This window comes from Panthera pardus, unplaced genomic scaffold (genome assembly GCF_024362965.1).
Source record: "Panthera pardus isolate Hobbes unplaced genomic scaffold, ASM2436296v1 HiC_scaffold_22, whole genome shotgun sequence".
Classification (NCBI taxonomy): Eukaryota; Metazoa; Chordata; class Mammalia; order Carnivora; family Felidae; genus Panthera; species Panthera pardus.
Genome location: NW_026526788.1, coordinates 7,371,542 through 7,396,010, shown reverse-complemented (window position 1 = coordinate 7,396,010; position 24,469 = coordinate 7,371,542). Strand labels below are relative to the sequence as shown.

The following is a 24,469-nucleotide window of genomic DNA, read 5'->3' as shown; positions in this document are numbered from 1 at the left end:
ATTTAAAAAAAAGCATTCTTGGTGAACCTCACATACATCTGGAGCTGAGACACAGGAGTGGGACATGTTGAGGAAAAAACAGGTCAGGGGAAGGAAATGTCCCCAGCGATGCTGCATGGACAGGACCTTTGAATTTTAAGGCAGCACAAGGGCTCTGAGCACCAGGAAGGGGCCTGGAGCAGACGGTACGCCCCTGAGCGGGGAGGTAATTTTGATGAGGGCTGGCATGCTTGGTTTTGGCCACTGGGCACCCAGGTGATTTTGAAATTATACACTTAAATGCTGACCATAATCCCAATTCATCGTTCATACCAAGTATTCAAAAAGTCTCTTTCTCTTAACAACTACTGTTTCTATAGCAAATCCTTCTCCATCTCTGGTAGCTCGTCATGCAAGGACGCACCGTGACTTTTTATCGGTGTATTTGCCACTGTGGTTTCCTGGCCATGAAAAAGGATTTGCAACGTGTACCTTGGTGGACCCCCAGGCATTTCTTCTCCTCATATGTTTATCAGTGGGGATGTCTGCACTGCTGTGGGGATAACTTCAGAAAGACTTTAAGGCCCTGGGGAATCCTTGGCCAGAGATCCCCACTGACAAATCACAACCGCCTCCAGCTCCCGGTTTGAAATGAATGATGGTCTGTCAGTTTCTTAAGTATTGAGTTGTTAATAAATGTAAAAGGGAAATAAAACCTGTCTTCCTCGATGCTGATTCTGTATAGAACATGAAAATGCCCCACACAGGACAGTATCATCACTGCACAGGCCCCTGGGTATTAAAGAAAGCTCAAGGACACAGTGTCTTCCTGTCAAATAATCCAGAGAAACTATGGGTGAACTTTTGTCAGCTTGTTAACAACTGGCAACTTCGCCTTAAAGTTCAAGTCTCTAACTTTGTATCATTTAGATTCGCCTTAAAGTTCAAGTCTCTAACTTTGTATCATTTAGATTCGTGTCCTTTCACTTAAGGGCTGTAGGGAGGTCATCTCCAGCGTATTTCATGAACCTACATGAGTCAGGTACACAGTAGGAGAGAATCCCAAGCCCAATGTATCCATCTAAAACGAAGTCATTGCCAGGCATTTCTAGGTCAGCAACCAGACCTTGCCGGAGTTTGGCCATTTATATTTGTCCTACTGTTTACCTTTCCACTAAGAGGTTCTTTATTTTTTTAGACTTTTTAATTCTAACAATCCTTTCCTTTACCCCTAATCCAGTGGTTTTCAATTAATTATGAGAATCCTCCAAGGAGCTTTTAAAAACATAAGGATGTCCAGGTCTTAACCTGGACCTTCTTGAAACTCTGGGGTGAAAGCTGGATATGCACACATTTTAAAAATACCTATTAGCTTTCTGAAAGTGAGCTGCTAGGTAAAAACTCCTTCCTAATCCATTTAGTTTCCTGGTCCACTCATCTCTAACTGGGTCAACCTTAAATTCCTCATCTCAAATTCACCCTCTACCCAAAAAGCCCATCTCTGACTCTTCAAGGCAGACAAATACGAACTCAAACAAGAGTTTTAAAATGTGATGGAGATTTTAAGTGATGAAATTTGTGGTCAACCAAAGAAACCGGTTATTGTTTGGAGTGATAAAAAACAGGAATTCTTTTCTTTTCCTTTTCCAAATGAAGTTTAATTGATAATTCAGCTTCAGTAATAAAAATAACTTCCGAAATGAAGAGTATAAATATGTTTAGTGAGTGTTTTTCAGAGTTTATTTCTTTTCTTTCTTTCTTTGCATACAGTGCTGATCCATTCTCTTGCCTGAATGTTATAAAGAAATTAAAATTTTAGGTAGATGAGCTACCTATTCCCATCCTAAAACACCACAAATCCCTAGTAGCCTTGAAGGCAAAACGCCTCCCCAGTTTTTCCGTAATGTTTATGGCTGGAATATAGCACCTGGTTGAAATAAAATAGGGACTCAGAGTTCACTTAAACACGACCCCAAAGGTGTCTGGCATTAAACTCACGGACTCAGATATTTCAGGAATTTGCAAACTACCAGCTACCTACGAAAACGAAGCCCATCCGATTAAATTTATAAAGGCTGAAGGTTCTAAATGGGCCAATGCCGTAAAAGTGTTAAGTTACCAGACAGTTATGAATGGAAAATACCATGTTTCTGTTGATGGAAGTCTATAAAAATCTGAGGAAACAGACTGTAGGTAATGAGCACATTACTGCTTTTCTAGTAACACTTTAACTGCTGTTTGCAACTGTTGTTGCTTGTTTATAATTCATTTCCTGATCGTTGAGGACCGAGATACAAAAAGAATTCCTGCTTTATTCTCTAGAAGCTATCAACAAGATGGAAGGAGCAGAGGGGGAGTGACAGCATACCACAGCGCAAGCAGAAAAATGGATGAACATTGACAAAACCAAGGAGGTGCTGGGCACACATGGGGTGTCCTCTGTGAGGAGGCTTCAGATGCAGACGGTGCCAGACTCCCAACCCGTTAGGATGTAACATCTAATCCCGGCGGTGGATGCACACCACGGGCTCACGGAAACACCTGCTGCGCAGAATGCATTTACCCGAAGATACGTAAAGCTTCTGCAATGCAAGAACTTACCTCTGCCCCTGTTGAGACTTAGGCCTTTGCTACTTTTTCCTAAGAACTCCTTCTTCCCAGGTCGTAAAACCAGAGGCATAAGGCAGTTCGGCCTGGAGAGCTGGAAGGGTTCCAGTCTCTGACCTGTCCCCGGTTATGAACTGCTACCACAGACACTTGTTTACAAACCGAGCACTTACGGATGGAGGACCTGTACTCACAAGCTCTAGAAAAAGCACAGAAACCTGGACTCAATAAATAATCCTTAAAAACTCATTTTATCTCGTGCTTTTTTTTCTTCCTCTCTGGCAATTAAACTGATTCTCGTATTTCCTGAGGAGGTCCCTAGTTTGGACGATTGTAAGGCATTGAGACCCACTAATTGACTACATAATCCTAAATAATGAAGAACTGACTATAATCTCTACTTAAAAAGTTTTCAGTACTAGAGATCTTTCGGGTCGTTTTTGTTCCCTGGACAGTATTAAATTCAAATATACCTAATCTTTGGATGAGCAGTAAAGTAAAACGCTAATAGCCCAAATATATTCCCCTAGGGATAATGACGTAAACACATTAAATATGAAGAATATTTTTTAAAGTATCAAACGTTTACCTAATTCGTGATTTTGTCCCCCCCCCCCCCCGATCTTGAATCCTGGGTTATCTTGTAATTTCCCGTTTTTTACTTTCCTTCTGTCCCAGGGGCCTCCTAATTTCATACTACACAAGTAATTTGCTTTATCAAAGAAAACAAGAAAAACCTGCTATCTCCTTGTCTTTACCTAAAAATCCAGAAATAAAGAAACCTACTTACAAAGCACGCTACCTCATACACTGTAGAAACTTAATCTCAGCCAAGTTACACTGCTGCCAATCACTGAGCTGCAAAGTGTTTCTTTCTCTCTCTCTTAACTTAATAAAGCTTGTCAAAGGTTCCAAGAAACCAACTGTGACTTCGGCTTTTATTGCGTTCTGATGGGATCAGTGGTTACAGGGCCCCAGCATCACAGATCACTCTCCCCATACAGGGCGGAGGAGAACGCGGTGTAATCCAGGGCGCCGGGCACGCTGCCCGGCCCGGAGTAGGCGGGCATCCTCTTGATGCAGTACTGGGCCTGATCTGGTGGCAGCTCTCGACGGAGCTCTTCTGCCAGGATGTACGGCTGGAAAAAAAACACACAAGTGTCGGTTAAGATCAGTGGCAGAAAACACAGGAATGTCAGTGGCGTTGATACTTACACATCACCTGCATCTGTTGGATTTAAACAAAGGATCGAAGTCGGGGGTCTAACAGGGGCGGTAGCGGACAATGGACGGAAGGCTGCGTTTCACTCCTAAGAGCGTATGTGCAAGGTGATTTGTCTTGTGGCCAGAGCAGGAAATCGTAATATGCTTCATAAAGGCAGAGGGAGGACTATCACCAGTATTCCTCAAAATGAGCCATAATGCAAGGGGAAAATACTACAGCCTAAGATTCACACTGGGAAGATAAAGGGACAGTTGGTTTATATCATACACTGATGAGAATATAGGGATGGTTACTTAACGTGATCAACGTTTTCTTTTTTTTAACGTATGTGATTGTGTTTTTAGGAAATGGAGTCATTTTCCTACTCAGTTTATTATAAAGCTAACTTTGCCACTGGAGAAAACCTCTTTCTAAAGCAAAATAAAATTAACATTAGCAATGGATTTTTTTTTCTTTTTTTTTTCTTTTTTTTTTTTTTTTTTGGTAAATGTCAAATGTCCAACAGGAAACAGCATAATTCTAGTAAAACAGACTGGCTGGGGGCAGCTGGGTGGCTCAATTGGTTAAGTGTCTGACTTCAGCTCAGGTTGTGATCTCACAGTTCGTGAGTTCAAGCCCCGCATTGGGTTCTATGCTGACAGCTTGGAGCCTAGAGCCTGCTTCGGATTCTGTGTGTCCCTCTCTCTCTGCCCCTCCCCTGCTCACACTATCTCTCTCTCTCAAAAATAAATAAACATTAAAAAAAAATTTTAAAAACCAGACTGGTTGGTGAGAGTCAAAAAAATAAATAGCAAATACACTATAACTTATAGTAGTTTTCTTATGGGGTGGGTGCATTAGATGAGCTTTGCTTTATTACCTCCTCTCCCTCTACCCCCACTCTCATGAGAACAGGATGAATTTTAAAATAAACATTATTGTTTTTAGGATAGTTTAACCTATCTGATGTTTTAAGGTAATAAGCATGGCCATGCTGATGTTTTAACACCCTAAATTCCTCTTCCCTCTCAGCCAGAACACAGAATAAAAGAATCATGTCCCACATTGAATTTATACATACTGAGATGTTATTGTTTGGGGAATGAGATTCAAAAATCTTGAACATGCAATTAAACTCCTACTTCATTTCTAGCCCACACGTAATGAAAAGCCTGCCAATATTTTAAATGACCGAATGGCTATATTTAACTTTGCTCCCGTGGTTGGGCACAAAGTTGAGGTCACTGATCCTTAAGAAAAGGTTCCCGGTTCCACGGTATCTGATTTGTGTGGCATCTACTGACCCAGAATGTAAATTGGCATTTAACCAGTGAAGCACAGAAAAAAACTCTACAAAATATGCACTTGGTTCCTTCTGTCAAATTCACTGTGAGGCCCACACAAAGTGCCAGGAACAGAATGTCTGTGTTTTCTCTGTTCTGTGTTTGCCATCGTTAGGTTTACTTGCTGCTTTTTGATTTCAATGCTGATGTGGTACAAAATATCAAAATGGTTTTTACTTGGCAACGCTGTTTCTTGTTTTACCAGATCAATGCACCGGACTACCACAAAAGCAGAAGGAAATCTGTCACTGCAGACCTTATCAGAAGCCAGGATCCGGAAGGAGGCGATGACCTGCTCGGCCGTGTCCGTGTCCGCCGTCTCTCTAGTCATGAAGTCGATGAAGGACTGGAAGGTGACGGTGCCCTGTCCATTGGGATCCACCAGGGTCATGATGCGGGCAAATTCAGCTTCGCCCTGAGGCAAGGTTGCAAAGAAACATGTAATTCAACGGGACACAACCCTCAATGAGGCCTTTTTACCTCCCGACATGCAAATTCCTTAGCGTCTGAAAATTTAAATAGCGACTTAAGTTTATTGCCATGAAATGATGTTACAAGTTGCTGTAGCATCAAGCCAGAAGCTGCTGAAGGTCAGAATTCCTTCCTCCCTCTGACCCATGTAGCCTTCAGGCCTTAACATATTTCCGGAAGAGGACTTCAGAGAGAAAGAGAGATGGGCCTTTTCTCGGACTCCAATCAATCAACAAGAGTAACATTGCTAAATGGAAGGCAGTTCAGAACGTGGCTCTCATGATTTTTATTGTAAGGGTCTGAGAAGAACCAAAGTAGCTCATGTTCAAAATCCACATTGATGGGTAATAGAGAAGCCGGGGTATACTGTAAATGTAAGATTTTCTTAGCTGATTTATTACTAAAAAAGTTTTTACCTTCTAAGATATTAGTGGGAAAAGCACTTTGAAAATCATCAGGCTACTAAATACCATTCAAGTGTATACACTTTATAAAGGATAAACTGTACAGTATATGAATTACATCTCAACATGGCTGTTAACAAATCATCAGAAGGGGTGCCTGGGTGGCTCAGTTGGTTAAGCATCCGACTCTTGATTTCAGCTCAGGTCTCCATCTCACCTCCTTCTAATGGTTCATGAGATCCAGCCCCATGCTGGGCTCTGTGTTGACAGTGTGGAGCCTGCTTGGGATTCCCTATCTCCCTCTCTCTCTGCCCCTCCCCTGCTCATGCTCTCCTTCAACTCCTCCCCCCCACCTCAAATAAATAAACTTAAAAAAAAAAAACTTTAAAGAATAAAAAAAAAAATCATCAGAAAACTTCATGTTCTCTTCTTTTATTAGAAAATAAAAATCTGACCAATTCCTGAATAAACACACATATTCTGGCTCTGTGAAATTCTTTCTATATAGTAGCAGGCAAGCCTTCAAAAATATCCTATACGATGAAAGTGCACTGATCCCAAGTGTGCCATCATAATTTAAGTGGGTCACCTCCTAGAAGTCCAAAGTCAATAAAATATCAAATCTTAGTAAAATTTTCACTTCTGTCTTACCAAATCATAACCCATGGAAATCAAGCAGGCTCGGAAATCTTCATGATCCATCAGGCCATTCTTCCTCTGCCAACAAAGAAAATGAACAGAGAAGCTGAACGTTAGGGACAGATCAAGTAAGAATCCAGTAAGAATCCAGTAAGAGAAGGGCCATGTTGAGCCCTGCCGAAGAGACTGTAAAGGTCACTCTATTTATCAGGGGATGGGGCTGACACGGGGATGTTACAAAATAGTTTCTTAAAAAGGAAAAAGGAGGGCAATGCCTGGGTGGCTCAGTTGGCTGAGTGTCCGACTTCGGCCCAGGTCATGATCTCATGGTTGGGGGAGTTCGAGCCCCGTGTCGGGCTCTCTCTGGTCAGCTTGCTTCGGATCCTCTGTCCCCCTCTCTCTCTGTCCCCCCACCCTGCTCATTCTCTCTGTCTCAAAATAAATAAACTTAAAAAAAAAAAAAAGGAAAAAAGTGGAAAGGGGGCTAACCACCAGACAAAAATTAAAAGAGATGACACTTGCAAGAAAGCAGCAGGAAAAAAACCACCTAGTGCCAAGAGAATGGCCCGGTCAGAACTAACTACTGCCACCTACTGATGACAGATCACTAATGGTCCAGAGAAATTATCACGCTCTCATGGCCCCAGGCGGTCCTCTTTGTGAAGCTCCCGGAAGACACCAGCATTCCTAGGACTCCCACAATGGCACAGCGACCCCCAAATCACTCTCCGGCTCGTGGGCCAGGATGGAGCGAGCGGCCCTCCCACGCATCAGACAGCCATGCTCGGAAATGCAGTGGGCGTCTGCCCAGAGCAGCGTGCAAGGCGGCCCAAAGGGACGACGGCTGTCACAGCCGAGGAAAGGCCGGGTCAGGACAAACAGTGCCCTCAACTCTACAGACACCCAGGTGTCCCCACAAAGCCCTGGGTGTGATAGGAAGTGCGTGCCGTGCTGAAGATTTTCTTGCGAGTATTGAGGAGACAGCTAAGGCTCAGCATCAGTATGAACTTAAAAATAAGAAAACACCTTTAAGGTTATTTTTTGACATTTTCACTTGCCCATGAAGTGGCCCGTCCCAGAAGCGAATGGCAAGTTCTGTTTTCCTATGAATGGAAACTGCACGTGTCTGTTCTCATGCCTGTGCCTGGGGCTCAGTCACTGACCTGCCCTCCCGGGAACATGCTTTCCTACCTCACTGACACTTATTTCACGCTGACTTTCCTTACTTCTCTTTCCCTGGCTCCTCTGCCTCCTTCACACACAGTTAATTCCCCACAGTCTGGGCCCTTCCCTCTTCCTGCTCTCCAGGCTGCGCTGCCACAAACACCAGCACGTGGGGACCCCTGCAGGGCTCAGCCCTGAGCCCTAACCGGGTTGCCAGCTGGCCAGGGCACCTCTTCATAGAATGCTCACTCCACTTGCACGGCACTCCTGTTCTCATGCCCTCAAGGCTTGGAATATCCGTGTTATTTGTAATCTCTCTCTCTCCTCCGCCCCCCCAATCCTGTGGTTACGTTCTCCCCGATTTCTGTCTCAGCGAATCTCAGCTCTGCCCTCTTGTCCTCACTTGTACCTCTGCTATGCCCCCGCCCAGGAACTCCCGTTCCTCTCCTCTCCCTTCTCCAAGAGCCTCCGGTCTGTGCCTCCACTCCCCGCCCCCTACCGTCCAGTCCAGTCCATCGTAGCCACTGCAGCCAGGCACGTTTTTTCTGAAACACAGCCACGATCAGGTTACGTCTGTGCTCTGAAAGCCCAGCAAGAATTCCCTGAGGGCACATCCGCTGGGTCCTCTGCCATTCCTAACCCTTACTATTCAATGAGAGGACGCAGCAAAGTAGATCCACATTCCTGACACCTCTCCCCACTAAGTTCAAGCAAACGTCGTTCCCCCCAGGACATACACTTCTTAACATTGACACGAACTTTTGAACTTGGCAGGTCCTGGGGCGCCCGTGTGGCTCAGTCGGTTAGGTGTCCGACTTCATCTCGGGTCGCGATCTTGCCGTTTGGGAGTTCCAGCTCCGCGACGGGCTGTGTGCTGACAGCTCAGAGCCTGGAGCCTCTCTCTCTCTCTCTGCCCCTCCCCTGCTCATGCTGTCTCTCTCTCTCTCTCTCTCTCTCTCTCTCTCTCTCTCTCTCTCTCTCTCTCTCAAAAACAAATAAACCTTAAAAGAAAAAAAACTTGGCACATCCTGTGTTGCCCTCCTTTGGACTTCAGTTGCAAAAGACAATCTCGTTATCTTGGATTCAAATAAATGTGCTTTTTCCTGTGAGGCGGCCCCAGTGAGGCAGAGAGGTCCTCCAAGGAGCCCGGCTGGGTTTGTGCGGGGACAGCGATCCCTGACGTGGACTTGAATGTATGGATCGGGTCAGCAGTGGAACATGTTCCTACGCAGTAAAGCAGCGCTCACAACATGCTGACTTCTGTACTCCTCTCTGTATTTCACTCTTTATTGTGTCTCAGGCCCCGATCACAGGTCTACAGTCTGAACTCTTTGACAGGTGCACAGCCCAGAGGCATTTTTAAGAACCATCTACTGAAAACTGTAAAGCATACACAGAGTCCTGTTCAGAGTACTGGGATATCCCTTTTTACGGGATTTTTACCAAATGAAAGGTGGTCTTAGAAGTCTCTTTTAGCCATTACGATAAGAAAACTGGGAATTTTCTTACAAAGACTTGGTTTTAAGGGCGCCTGGGTGGCTCCGTCAGCTAAGCGTCAGACTTTTCACTCAAGTCATGATCTCACAGTTCGTGGATTCCAGCCACTGTCAATGTCCATGCTGACAGCACAGAGCCTGCTTGGGATCCTTTCTCTCTCCTTCTCTCTCTGTCCCGTCCCCACATGCATTCACTCTCTCTCTCTCTCCCTCTGTCTCTCTGTTCCTCCCTGACCCACACTTTCTCTCTCTCTCTAAATAAATGGATAAACCTTAAAAAATTATAATTGGTTTTACTCGCTATTATTCAAATAAAATACCAGGTAATATTTTAGAAACAGCACTTAACTATTTATATGCCTGTACCATGCAAATGATCATCATTCTGTTGGTGCATTTTCCTTAAAACATGTCGTGAGTCAGTTTTATTAATTAAAAAAAATTAAAACAAGCAAACAAATTAAGTTTTATGTGTCAAAATGGTAGGTTAAGTTTTCATTAGGCGCTTTATCTAAGTAGTTACTTAGGAAAAGCATCTCAGAATGTTGTCTTTGAGTCTTTAGAAAAGATCTAAGTCCAGCAACCACATCTCATCAAGGATGCACTTTTGCTTGGAACAAATCTAGCTTTGCCATCAACTACAAAGGCATCCGTCAGGTGGTCTGCATAAAGCCACACGTGAACCTTGACTCTGAATCACCTTGAACAACATCAGAGCCTAGCACTTCATCTTTGGTGGCTGTTTTCATTTGGCATTAATTATCCGGTTTCCCTGTAATATCTATTGGGCATTAACACTTAAACTAATAGCACGAATATTAGTTCAAATGCACTTTTTAATGTCCCCAGTATTGCTTTTCGAGTAACTACAGGGAGAGGTAGACATACCCTGTCAAAGTGGTTGAAGGAGGCCCTGAACTCATTCATCTGCTCTTGGGTGATGCCTTTCGCGTCTCTCGTCAGGATCTGGGTCTCCACTTCATTGATGGTTCTGGCGATGGTCGTCAGCAGCACCTCCCACCCAACACGAATGTGCTACCAAAGCAAAAAGGAAATGATCAGCCCTGGGTCTTATCAGCACATCAATCTTGCCTCCTCATTTTCATAGCCGGAGAGCAGACTCAAAGGGAGGTAAGTAGGGCTTACCAAACTCTTTCATTATTCCATTCTAATTTTTCACTCTTCCTAAGACTCTGTAGTAGGAAGTGCTCAGAAGTGAGAGTGGGGGTTCTAACGGTGGTGACTGGCACTTCGTAAACAAAACATACAATACAGAGTCTATTTGTCATTACAAATATCTTTCCATTTACCAAATAGCGGGAAGGGCCCTGGATTGCACCTGCTCACTCCAAGGACAGGAAATTGGGCCAAACTGGTAGCAATGTTAACCATTTGTTTTGGCTTTCAAAGCAGTGCACTGGATTCATTGTCATGATGATGATGATGGTGATGGTGATGGTGGTGGTGACCGTGGAAACCAACAATTTTATAGTGCTTGATCTAGTTCACAAAGCTTTTTCACATATAGTGATGGGGAAGGCCTGAAGATCCCTAACTTCCACCATGCAGAACTTCACAGGAACAGACACAGACAACTGTGGGTGGGGGGGAAACACCCCAAGAGAAGGTGAGATGGTCACGACTAAAAGCCACAGCGACCCCCGCCTGTGTGGCCGCTGTACCTCCATGGTGTAATTGGTGTGCTTGTTGTCAAAGACCAGGGCCTCCTGGATGAGCTGATGGTCTCCCTCTAGCTTGTCGATGTTGTTCTTGTAGTTGATGATGTTGTGCTCATACTGCTTCAGCTGGTTCATCTGGTCTTCCAGGGCTCCTGTGATCTGGATGGAGCTCCGGGCAATCTCCTGACGGAGGCAAGAGGAGGGAAGAAACGGGTGAGTGGGCCTCTACGATGACCGTGTGGGAGTCCCAGTTCCTGATGCTGCTGCAGACGCCATGCTGGCATTCAGCTGCAGCCAGAGTCAGGGGATTTTCTCAGGCGGGGTGGGAAACGGGGCAGGACCACAGTGTGAAAGCAGCTCTGGTTATGATTCATCTACAGGGTGGGGAAAAATCAACCGAGAGCCGAAAGAGCAAAGCAGGAAGAGGGGTGAGCGTTATCTCAGCCTCCTTCCACTAAAGACGGAGGCCTGCCTGGGTCAGCGCTGCCCTGTTCTGGAGGCGGCGGTGTGAGGTTCTTCATGAAACGAGCTGTGGACAGATGTAAGACCACTGGAGAGTCAAAAGAATTTCTTATAGTTTTATATGTTCTCCCTTTAAGAAAGAAGGTAACAATTTACCACCATAGGAGGTTGGGAGAAACACAAGAAGGGCAATATATGTCTCTTGGCTGTTCTCAGGGATAAAATGAACCCAGAAATCAGTGTCATTCAAAGATCACTTTTCCTTAAATGTTCTGAAAATGCAAAATATCTGCTTTATTTTTAAAAAAAAAAAAATTTAAGTTTATTTATTTTGAGAGAGACAGAGGTAGCATGAGTCGGGAAGGGGCAGGTAGAGAGGGAGTGAGAGAGAATCCCAAGCAGGCTCCCAAGGCAGGGCTCGAACTCATGAAACCGTGTGATCGTGATCTGTCCGAACCAAGAGTTGGACACTTAACCAACTGAGCCACCCAGGTGCCCTTGAAAATGCAATCTTTGTGACTCTTCACATGTCCTCCTTAGGGATGGATGGTTTAAAATCTAGGTCCCATAGAAGCTAAGCACTGAGAAAGAGCCCCGTCATCCTTTTTAATGACACAATGAACGGATGGCAGCAAGAACAGCCTGGTCCCCGTTAGTGTGCCCCCACACACTGCACCAGTGTCCACGGGCCACAAAAAGCTCAGGAGCCCAAAAGAGCAAAGCCCAGCATGACAGGAAGGGCCCTCCCAGCCCTGAGTGGAGCAACCGGGAGCAGAAGAGGTGTCATCGTTGGGTCAACTCAGGGACTAATTTTGAGGCTGGGGAAAAGCTCTCTGTGAAGGGCGCCACACTACCTCCATCTTGTTCTGGATCCACGGCCCGATGGCATTGGCCTGTGCAGCAAACTGGCGACGCAGACGCTCATTGGCATGCTGACGGGCCAGCTCCTCCTGCAGGGACTGATCCCGGATGGGCACAAGCTGCTTCACCTGTCAGGGACCAAGGGCAACAGGGATAAGACACCAGCTTTCTTCCAACAGGAGTGACCGAGATATGTGCTGAGAGTCCAGAGCGGAGGGGTGGAAACAGAGAGGGCGGGGGGAGTGGGGGCCCCCACTACAGGAACCAAAGGGAGAGCTCAGTCTAGTCCTGATGCCCACCCCCCCCCCCAGTGCCTGCTGAAAACCTGGGTGCATCTGCATTAGGGACACGGACATTCCTCCAGCCAGGGGCTCCCTGCAGAGGATTTGTGAACTTGACTGAGGGAAAGCGGACATCTTTATTTTCACTATCTCTAATTGAAAGTTAGTGTTTCCTTCGATTACGAATGTGGGCAGCAAATCCACAGTCGTATTTAGGAGTACTGTGACTTGATCACAGTAGAAATCACAGACATTCTCATATAACGTGAGTTCTCTGTGAATCCACAAAGGAGCTACCTCAGAAGTCTTTTTTGGGTCTTCTGCAAAACTGCTCCCACAGACGTTACCATTCATAATGTCCCTTTCACAAAAATCCACGTGTCCAATTTGCTTTTTAACTTCGCGCTGGGAGGAATGTTTGCCCCACTTGAAGAAATGACAGATTTCCCTTCTCTTCAGGGGAACTACTTAGCTCAACATGTTTCCCTTTCCATGTCGGCTGTCAGAAGGCTGCAGCTAAATTTGAAGTCAGTCCCCGTCTCCCAGATAAACGCTCTCCTTGCCGTACCTGTTTTTCTCCTCTTTTGCACTGTTGACAACTACACAATTGTCGTACGCGTGTTTCTGTACGAAGCCACCTCCGATCCACTCGGTGGACTTATTCCTTGGAGGCCACGTGGTGGCACACACAGATAGCTGGGCTATCGTTTAAACCGTGGAAATAAATCTTTCTTAAGAGTAAGACAAAAAGGCTCAAATGATCCCATTTGGACTATAATTAAATCCGTGGACAGTTTCCCAAAATCTAAAGGGCTGCAAGTTAGCAGGAATACTTTCCCTCCCTAGTTTTCTGAGCAATTTTTCTGCATTTAAAATTTCACACACATTTGGGAAATGTCTACCCCACATTCTAAAAATTCTTTAATGAAGTTCTTACGGTAGGCAAGCTCGAGTGCACCCAATTTCCAGCTGGGGTTTTAAAAATGGTTTCCCTTATGGTATTAGCATCCTGGCCTATACTGATTTTGCCAACATTTTGTAAGATTTTCCTTAAAGAAAAACATTTCTGCTTTCTTTCCTTACAAACCCAAGACTGCCGAGTGGCATTTAAGAGTTTAACTTACTTCATCTGCTAGAAACAAGACAACTAGTCCAAAATGGAGTTACTTAGGCTAAGCCCCATGTCACCAACTGGAGAACTCAATTACAGTTTCAGGTTGCCCAGGAATGGAATCTTAAACTGGCCAATCACCTGATCCGCACTAGTTAGGTCATCGGCTGACAGACAGACCCCCAGCATCCCCTGAAGGAAAGTAACCTTGCAATAACCAACCAGCTTTTTTCGCCTAGTATAATTTCCTTGTTCCCACTCCCCCTCTGCCCACAAAAGTCTTTCACTTCGTACAGCTCCCCAGAGCTCCTTTGTAGCTGCCGGATGGGATGTTTGCAGGATTCGAATCGATTTTGGCTCAGATAAACTCTTAAATTTTTACTATGCCTCAGTTTACCTTCAAACACATCTGTGACATTCGGGGCAAAGGAAAACCCCAATCGTGATGCAAATCAGTCACTCTGGTTCCCCCAAGTTTTTACCTCTCCCCTCAGCCTCGGCTTCAGGAGTGCCCACCCTGCCCCACAGCCAGTCCTCAGTCACCCACCTTGTCCCACTTGGCCCGGAGCTCATCCACGGTCACAGTGCTGTAGGGATTGCTGGAACTGATTCTGATGCTGTAGCTCTGGATCACTTTCTCCACCTCGTTCTGGATGGCCATGATGGACTGCCGCTCACCATCCGCCTCGGGCAGCGTGGCCTTGAACTGCTCGTGGGCAGTGATCAGACTCTAACCCGGAGACAAAAGTGGGGAAAACGTTATGACAGCGCGAATGTTACAGGCTGCAACGTTCCCTTCTGCACACGTGCAAATGCCTTTTTTAATTGCAGGAATCTCTGCGGGGAAACAAATTCTGGATGTTTCAAAGATGCTATTTTGTGCACAGGAGTTCCTCAGAAATGGAAAAAGGACACCAGGATGATGAAGTGATGGCTAGTAATCCAAAGTCTTGAAAAAAAAAAACAAAAAAACCCATCATTTTCTTTTTAAACAAAAATCATGTTTGCGTTCACAATTTTTTATTTTATTGAATGTCTATTTATTTTTCAGAGAGAGACAGACAGAATATGAGTGGGAAAGGGGTAGAGAGAAAGGGAGATACAGAATCTGAAGCAGGCTCCAGGCTCTGAGCTGTCAGCACAGAGCCCAAAGTGGGGCTCGAACTCACAAACCAAGAGATCATGACCTGAGCTGAAGTGGGATGCTCAACCAGCTGAGCCATCACTTCCGCTTCCCCAGCTACTATTTAGGTCTTACCCTCCACTGACAAACAGAACTTAGCTGCCCTTCCTAACCTCTGCAGTCCAACAAGAGAACATAACATTTGCTGTCTTTCTATTTAAAGACCACCAGGAAATACATCTCTCAAAAAGAAAAGGCGGCAAAAACCAATTTGTTCCTCTACGTCTTTAAAAACCTCCATGGGGATGCCTGGGTGGCTCAGCCAGTTGAGTACCCAGCTCTTGGTTTCAGCTCAGGTCACGATCTCTCAGTTTCATGCATTCGAGCCCCGCATCAGGCTCTGCGCTGACAGTGTGGAGCCTGCTTGGGATTCTCTCTCTCCCTCTCTCTCTGCCCCTCTCCCACTCACACTGTCTCTCTTTCAAAATAAAGAAAAAAAAAAAAGCCTCTCCTTTGGCCCTAAGGTGTAAGACCTCAGCCCCTTGGTTCTGGTGTCTGTAGGTGCCATGGAAACCACCGTCTGCCACGCTAACGGTCGCTTCAGGCGCTGCAATGTAGAGTGACCTTTCACTAAACAGAGAAACTGCTTCATGCATCAGGTAGAGCTTCCACGACACTTAGAAATCTCACTTATTCCAAAAATAAAGGATTTCAGGTTGCTAACCTCTGCTTCAGAGCTCATGCAAAAAACGCAATGTTCAACAAAGTAATTTCTTTCCCCCTCCACCTAGGTGCAAATAGAACACTCTAGAACGCTCCTGAGCGGGGAGAGGTGGGTCCAAATCCCAACCTTTAGCATTCTTTATATTTGGATTATTTTTGATGACTATTTTACAGAAAGAAGAATTTGAAAGTATTTCCCTTTCTATTCCATTGTACATCAAGTTCATGGTACACTGGTCTCTCAATAAACTGGGTCCTGGCTATTTAAGAGTAACTCTCCTCCCTCACGTGACTCCTGAAAAGTCTTATTTACAAACTTTGAAGTTCCAGAAGAAATCAGAAGCAGAACATTTTGGTCTGTGGGAGACAGGAGGTGCTGCTTCATGGTTTCTTTTGCTTTATGACCCAGCAAAAGTATACAGATCTTAATAAACAGTCGTGTGGATATATTTGCAAAGTACTTGGGGCGAGTGGGTGGCTCAATCGGTTAAGGGTCTGACTTCAGCTCAGGTCATGATCTCGCAGTCTGTGAGTTCGAGCCCTGCGTCGGGCTCTGTGCTGACAGCTCAGAGCCTGGAGCCTGCTTTGGATTCTGTGTCTCCCTCTCTCTCTGCCCCTCTCTGGCTCACACTCTTTCTCTCTCTCTGTCTCAAAAATACATAAATGTTAAAAAAAAAATTAAGAAAGTACTTAACGCAGCAGCCAATAAACTCACAACTTTCCGTGGATACCTCCCAAGAGCGTATAGGTCTATTTTGCTCGATGATTCCACAGTATGTTTTAAAAACAGGCCCTTTTAGATGTATTCACCATTGTCTGATTGATATGAATTTAGCTGCAGCCAATAGCAGTATACCCATTTTTAAGCTAAAGATCAAGGGGTAATTTTGGCTTCCCAGTTAACATTTTCCTCAGGGGAAAAAAATAAACAAAAACAAACAACAAAAAACAAAAACAAAAGAAGAAAGAAGAAGCAACGAAACAAAAAAGAATTCTAAGTTTTTAAAAATTGCAGTTCATTTCTAGTACGGCAGGAGTCCGGGGGTTCGGGGGAGGGGGGGTTCGGTTACCTGGATCTCCTCGATGCTGTGCACAATAAACATGTCCTGCAGATCCTCCATAGCTCCTTCCATCCAGTTGTTGAAAGGGGCAGCTCTCTTGGCAAACTCCAGGTGAAGCTGATCGATGGTTTCTAGCAATTTCTCAGTTCTCTGGAGATCAGTGAAATAGGAGTGTTATCCTAGATTGATAAACTGTTCTCCGAAGACACAAACGTGCATTCCAGGACAATAAACTCTCCTCTGACATCGTGTTCATCGCAACACGCTCTCACCACTAGCTCGTGTGTCCCAAAGATTAGCCAACGTCCAATGAGGAGACTGAGCCCTGCAGGTCTCTGAAGTGCCTTCCGAATCAAAAAAGGATTGAATAACAGCCAGCGCAGCCTTGTTTTGAAAGAATGCTCTGCTAAGTGCTACTTTTTTTGAAAACTGAGAATCCGCATGGGGGATATGGTAACTTGCTTTCAGCTAAAGCAGTACCTTTAAGGTTAGATCTGATTCCCTAACCATGTTAACCAGATCATTCAGGGCATCTTCCTCATTTTATACACAACGGTGTGCAGAGAAGATGCACGCCTTTCCCAGAAGTCACCTGCCTAAGTGAAGACGACAGAAGAACTACAATTTAATGTCCTCAAATCTTCATTCGGGATTTAATACAGAGATCTTCTTTGCCCTTCTGGGCACGGGGAAGCACCTGGCTTCGAGCCAGAGAGAACACTGTAACTGTTTCATCTGACAGAGATGATGGGGGCAGACAGGGAAAACAAGCATGCCCTATCTAGAGATGTCCCATAGTTATTCATTTTTAACTCCTGCCCTAAAATCTTGGAGGGGTCTCTGTTTGCCTGGTGCTTCTTCCCTCAACCTTCCTTTCTTTAGGTGGATATGCTAACAGCCATTTGGCATCTAGGAAGCTTGATATCACATATTATAAAATTTTCATCAGGGGCGCCTGGGTGGCTCAGTCGGTTGAGCGTCTGACTTTGGCTCAGCTCATGATCTCACAGTTCATGGGTTCGAGCCCCGCATCGGGCTCTGTGCTGGCAGCTCAGAGCCTGGAGCCTGCTTTGGGTTCTGTGTCTCCCTCTCTCTCTGCCCCTCCCTCACTCATGCTCTGTCGGTCAAAACTAAACATTAAAAAATGTTAAAAAAGGGGCGCCTGGGTGGCGCAGTTGGTTAAGCGTCCGACTTCAGCCAGGTCACGATCTCGCGGTCTGTGAGTTCGAGCCCCGCGTCGGGCTCTGGGCTGATGGCTCGGAGCCTGGAGCCTGTTTCCGATTCTGTGTCTCCCTCTCTCTCTGCCCCTCCCCCGTTCATGCTCTGTCTCTCTCTGTCCCAAAAATAAATTAAAAAAGTTGAAAAAAAAATTTAAAAAAAAAATGTTAAAAAAAAATAATAAAAGTTTCATCAGACTCAGAAAACGGGTCACTGCTTCCTTCCTTTGCAGCGTACGTGTGCGTCTTCCGTGGGGAGAGACAACGGGGCACAGCCACCTACCAGCCACTTCCTGTTGCTTATCCAACTCTTCTACTTGAATAAGGCCAAGTTCATCCTGGATCTGTTTCATTTCCCTTTATCCTCCAACATTTGTTGCCATTTTCCCTTTGCCCACCTGCAAGTGAAGTTCTTCCTGATTCCCTGACTCCATCACAGCTCAATTTACTCTTTAGAGAAGGCCCTTTGGAAATTCACTATAATCACTACCTGATACAAAATGGGTTTATACCATAATCTTATTACCCCTGGATTTTTCTTTTTATTTCAAAAGTATGCTTCACTGAAAAAACAAAAAACAAAAACAACCAATGCTTCACTGGAAATAGAAAGTATGGCTCCCCGGGGGGGAAAAAAAAGCACGCTTCACTGCTATACGGATAAATACAGTACAAAGCCACCAACTATACATTTCCCACTTTCTCCTATTTTTCATATTCTCTGTGGTGGCTCCTCTCATGAGACAACCTGTTGTGTTTTACACACATCACGCCACGGAAAAACAAAAACAGGAACTTAAGAGCTTCTAAGAAAAGATTTCATGTCAACAGGCTTCACCTCCAAGGCTTCTCTCCTCTTCTGAGTAAGCGTTCCCAATCTGTCCCACTGGTCACAGATTTTCTGGCACCGATCATTGACATTCACAGCATCATGGTAGTCCAGTTCACTGTTAGAAGTGAAAAGAAAGATTAACTTTCCCTGATGCTATCAGGAAAATGGACATGGGCTCAAAATAAACAGATTTTTTTTTTTTTTTTAAATATCAAAGATCTGATAGAAAAATGGCAGGGTATTTTGGGGTTTTATTAACTGCCACCACTGCAAACAGGATCATTACTCTTCGACGGACTACAAGAAAAATTAGTAAAACTCTTGCTGGTCAAACAGTTTTCTGAATAGACAGAAATGCTGTCTTCTCAGTGCCCCCAGCTAACTCCATTCTCCCTTGGTTTTCTTGGCCAGGCCCCCAGAGTATTATTTTTAAGTGGCGATGTACCTGTAAATGAAGCCAACCATCTGACCTGGAGGACAGTCCTGTGGGCCGCCTGAAGCCACAGTGACTGGAACACCAAAGTGAGTCAAGGGGGAGGGAGGTATCGGCTTGCACCCCATTGTGTCCTTGGCTCCCCTCAAAGGGCACAGGCCTTGCGGCTGGGATGGAGCACTGAGTCCAGAAGGGGCGCTGTGACTTTATCTAGCATTGCAAGGACTTTGAAAAACCAGCAGAACACAGCCCTTCCTCTTCCAAACAAAAGTTCTGACTTGTCTAATGCCACCGGTGTGACAGTAAGAACAAAATGACTTCTTGCTAAATAACTATTCTTCCTCACCAACCCCCTCTCCTTTGTAAGGTGAAGTAATTTGAACTTAGAATTAATGTTTTTTGGTTTTTTGAGAGAAAGAAAGAGAGAGAGAGAGTGTGTGTGAGCAGAGGAGGGGGAGACAGAGGAGGGGGAGACAGTGTGTGAGCAGAGGGGCAGAGAGAGAGGGAGACACAGAATCGGAAGTAGGCTCCAGGCTCTGAGCTGTCAGCACAGAGCCCAACACGGGGCTTGAACCCATGAACCGCAAGATCATGACCTGAGCCAAAGCTGGACACTTAAACAACTGAGCCACCCAGGCGCCCCTGAACTTAGCATTAAAACAAATTTCAAACTAGAAGGTTAACCTAGTATTGCTGGGGATAAAAAGTTGGAATGATGTATAAAATGTAGTCACCCTTTCAGTTAAGATAAAAATTTGATTCACAGAGGTTTAAAGACACCTTTAGCGGACTCCTCTGTCATGAACAGTCCAAGATAAGACAGCTTTAAGGAAAATCCCTCCCCTCCAGCCAAATTCATTTCCCTGAGACTTAAGCTTGTTTATTTCTTCTTTGACCTTAACTTAAGGCAATGGTCGTTCATCCTGTGCTTTTCTTTTCCTCTTAAATAATATTAACTTGTCCTTATTGAATGTTATTGCCTCTGCCACTGAATGCATGTGGTTGTGATCTGAGGGTTCTTTTCAGTGGGTAAAGCTTGTCCAGCTCTTACAAGCAGCCTTTTACATACACATACACATCACCAGTCTGAGACAGACTTAACTTCTTGTGTTCTTTGCTATAACCCAAAAAACCCCAAAATGCACCACCAATTTGCACAGCCTTGAATACAAAGTGAAAAGGCTATGGCTCTTCAAAGTGCAAATATTAAAGAGAATAAAGGCTTCGAGAACAAAAACCGAAACATTGAATCCTACAGACCCCATGATGGAGACACCAATGCTCACTTCTCCATAATTACCTTTAGGGGTATATACATTTCTCCTTTTTCTAATTCATTCGTAAGAGTTCCATACATACCTGCTGTCAAGGAGTGAGGGGTTTGCATAACTGTGCACACTTTGAGAGCTGCACAAACACTTTATTATTTTAGGAAAGGTAAAAAGGACAAAGAAGCAATACATTAAAATGAACACGAGGGCACCTGGATGGTTCAGTCTGTTAAGTGTCTCACTTGGGCTCAGGTTATGATCTCACGGTTCATGAGTTCAAGCCCCGCATCGGGTTCTCCAATGTCAGTGCGGAGCCTGCTTTGGATCCTCTGTCTCCCTTTCTCTCTGCCCCTTCCCACTTGCACTCTTCTCTCTCTCTCTCAAAAGTAAACTTTTAAAAAAATTAACAAAAAAAGAAGAATGCAGATTTAAATTTTATACCTGCTGCCTCTTTTGACCATGTGAAGAAACAGTCACTGGGGATACCAGGAATGATGATACAAAATTACTACTTAAATGTTATGGGCAACACTTAAAAGCATTCCAAATTACTCACAGGAGTGGTTAAAGGGCATTAAATAGCTTGAGTTCCTTTCATCCCTTATTTTAATTGTAATTGTTAACAAGCAGCCAAACACCCAATCTTCAAGAACCATGAGAAGATCACGTCAAGACCACAAATACAGTGTACAAATTGGGTTATGAAGATCGCAAATAATTAAGAGTTTATTTACCAAGGCTAAAAAAACAGTAGGATACTCTTAAAAGAGGCCGTCGCTGGTAATTAACGAGTTGTGAGGAACACGGAAGTCATAAAAATGTAACGTAGTAAATGTTTATTATATGTTTTTAAAAATTGTTTTGTGACAGTTATCATTATGTGATTTTAGGCACTCAAACTTCTGCAGCTGTATCAGTGGGACGGGAGTAGGGAATGAAATATTTTATTAATCAAGAGAGTTAGTGTATTTACTTTTTTGTTTTTCAAGTTTATTCTTGAGAGAGAGAGAGAGAGAAAACACGTGAGTGGGGAGGGGCAGAGAGAGGACAGAGCGAGAATCCCAAGCAGGCTCTGCACTGGCAGCGTAGAGGCCGAATCAGGGCTCCAACTCACAAACCGCGAGATCATGACCTGACCCGAGATCATGACCTGACCGGAAATCAAGAGTTGGAGGCTCAACTCACGGAGCCACAGAAGTGCCCCTTTCCAAGACTTCTTTAAAGACCCTCCCCCTTCGGGGCACCTGGGTGACTCAGTCGGTTAAGTGTCTGACTCTTGACTTCAGCTCAGGTCATGATCTCATGGTCAATGAGTTCAAGCCCCATATGGGGGCTCTGTGCTGACAGTGGGGAGCCCGCTTGGGATTCTCTCTCTTTCTCCCCCTCTCTCTGCCCCTCACCCACTTACACTGTCTCTGTCTTTCTGAAAATAAACTTAAAAACAAAAAAAATTAAAACCCAAAAAGGCTTAGAAAGACTACAGGAAGGGGCCTCCCCCAGAGGGCGGCCACAGACAGACGCTGCACCCGGGAGCAAGTGGGCCTCAAGACTTAAATCAGGCTGGGTCCCTCCCATAAAACAGAAAGCAGGGAAATGAGAAAGCACGTATGTGTCGACAAAGAAAAAGCGGGGCCATCATGTCTCCTCCTCCGAGGTAAGGCAGGGCCTCCAGCTTCGTTGCCCCTAAACTGAGCACCAGGAAGGAAGGGCGAGCCAGCCTCACCGGCCCTGGACGCCCCCCGGGGGCAGAAGCTGTTGGTGGAACCCTCCCAGCGCGCCCCCGGCCCCGGCGCCCGGCGGAGCCGCACCGCTGCACGCGAGCAGCGCGCCTACGCACAGCACGCACAGCACGTACTTGAGCTCCTGCGCGATGGCCGCTATCTGCTCCACCCGGTCCTGGTGCGCCGCCAGGTCGCTCTCGAACGCCTCGTGTTTCCGCAGCATGGCCCGGACCTCGGTCAGCGTGGCCGACTCGTAGTCCTTCTGCAGCAAGATCTGCTCTTTGCCTGCAAAGGTTGCATAAGGGGATATGACTACTCTGATGTCACGCATCGGCTTCCTTGCACCTGCAAAGTTCTCGGCGATCCTTAGGACTCCAAAGAACCAAGAGAAGGACCGAGAATGACGGGACCGAAGACACAGAGGTGCTGTTTCAATCGGTTTCCAGGCTGTAGCTGTGCTAAGGCTGCTGCCCGAGCCCCTCTGTGTTCTAAAAGCTCATGTCTACACATAGAGAGGGGAAGCATGTGGAGTCCACACTAACAGGTCCACATTCTCCATAACCCTGAGTAACAAGTAACTGATTGTGCATCGTGACGCTCGGTTAAGTTAGCGATGATTAGCGCGCAAGCGTTACCTGGGATAGTTGGACACACTCGTACTCTACTGGCCCACCCTCGGGTTCAACCTTGACCCCACTTCTTTATGCTTAAGAGCCTCATTTTCTCTGGTTAAATATAACCTGTGGTTTCCTTCCTAATAGTATGAGAAGCTTTTCTCTTTGAACCTCCACCTATTTCCCCACAAGTATTTCTTAAGTCAAGCAACTGCTGCGGTTATAACCGGACCCACATTTATTCCCCAGTTGATGACCTTTAAGAATTTAATTCCAGGGGCGCCTGGGTGGCTCAGTCAATTAAGCATCCGACTCCTGGTTTCAGCTCAGGTCATGATCTTGCAGTGTCATGAGTTCGAGCCCCCCACATCGGGCTCTGTGCCGACAGCACAGAGCCTGCTTGGGATTCTCTCTCTCCCTCTCTCTCTCTGCCCCTTCTCCACGCACGCTGTCTCTGTCTCTCTCAAAATAAATAAATAAGGCAAAAACTTTTTAACAAATTTAATTCTATACAGCTACAAACGGAAAGCAAATTGTTCATATATTTAACGGTGACAACATAGCACTTACTAGGCACCAGATACCGATTTAAATACTTTATAATGTGGACTCATTAAATCGTCATTAAATCAAAGGCCTGTGTTGGAGGTATCATTGCCCTTCCACTTTGAAGAGGACATTGAGGCACTGATAGGTCGGGAGCTCATCCAAAGCGCACAGCTGGGAAGTGTCTGAGCTGGGACTCCCACCTCCCTGCCTCCAGGCCCACGCCTCCAACCATCGTGCTGTGCGACATCAACCGTCAAACAACACTAAAGCAAAAGGAACCAAAGGGTGAAGGGAACCTCCCTGACCTTTCTCCAAATAGATTATGGGGAGAAGGTTTTGTTCCTCTACCTCAGCAAAATTATGATCATGGTGTCACGGCTGTGGAAAGATTTGCAAGGGCTGAAAATAGATGAATCCAGTGAAATCAGGAAGCTAAGACTATAGAAAACGATCCCTGGCATTCCTCCTTCCAAGCAGATCTTCTAAATGGGAAATTATGTTGCTTTGTGGCAGGAGCCAGTATCTGGGCCAGGGCTGTCTGACCGACAGGGAATAAACAGATACTTATGGATCAAACAGAAAGAAAGTGGGGGAAGACAGAAGGAGGCCAGGACTTACATAAGGAAGCGTGGGAAGAATGCATTTTCGAGTGCCATTTTGTGAAAAAGTACATTATCTGCTCAACTAGAAAATACGCCTTCACGCCCACCTCCCGAAGAAATTTAGTACTGGGACAGCAGGGTGGGGCGAGGTGAGGACACCTGCCCACAGGGTCACTGGCATTAGGGACAGGGTTAGCAGAGACCACACAGTGTGGCCCTGTCCGGTGTTGACAAACCCAACCCCAGGCTAGTGTACTTGCCATAAGCCCACGTTTCGTGCGTCGAAGCCTTCTGCTTGAACTTCTCCGCCAGGTGCTCCACGCGCTCCAGCCTCCGAATCTCGTTGAGGAGCCATTCCTCGTAGCCCTTCTCCGCCTGCTCCAGCCTCTGCCAGGCGCCGGCGATATCCTGGGGGCATTCGAGGATGAAAACGCAGGTTACGTTCTGGGCTCCTCTACAAAATCCCCTCTGCTACGAGTCCGACAGCCTTTTCTTCTCCTTGCTACCCGCCCTCCCTATCCCCAAATAACTAACTGTTCAACTGCTTTGGCTTTTCAACGTCTTCGTTCTCACCAGGGCCTTTTACAACCCATATGGTTGTTCGTATCAGCCAGTAAATGCC

At 45.6% G+C, this 24,469-nt stretch overlaps 1 protein-coding gene across 2 annotated transcripts in view; it reads right to left on the bottom strand.

Annotated features, from left to right (window-relative positions):
* Nucleotides 1-3,510: 3,510 nt before the first annotated feature.
* ACTN2 (actinin alpha 2) overlaps nt 3,511-24,469 on the bottom strand; it is a 72,094-nt gene continuing 51,135 nt past the window's right edge. For both annotated transcript variants that reach the window (XM_019418903.2, XM_019418904.2), the window contains exons 11-21: nt 24,108-24,255; nt 22,217-22,367; nt 18,664-18,772; nt 16,618-16,758; nt 14,249-14,431; nt 12,303-12,437; nt 10,990-11,169; nt 10,196-10,342; nt 6,660-6,725; nt 5,390-5,548; nt 3,511-3,725 (exon numbers count right to left, since the gene is read on the bottom strand). In XM_019418903.2, coding sequence (XP_019274448.1) covers nt 3,567-3,725; nt 5,390-5,548; nt 6,660-6,725; nt 10,196-10,342; nt 10,990-11,169; nt 12,303-12,437; nt 14,249-14,431; nt 16,618-16,758; nt 18,664-18,772; nt 22,217-22,367; nt 24,108-24,255 — 1,578 coding nt within the window. In that variant the 3' untranslated portion in view covers nt 3,511-3,566. The remainder of the gene's footprint in view (nt 3,726-5,389; nt 5,549-6,659; nt 6,726-10,195; nt 10,343-10,989; nt 11,170-12,302; nt 12,438-14,248; nt 14,432-16,617; nt 16,759-18,663; nt 18,773-22,216; nt 22,368-24,107; nt 24,256-24,469) is intronic.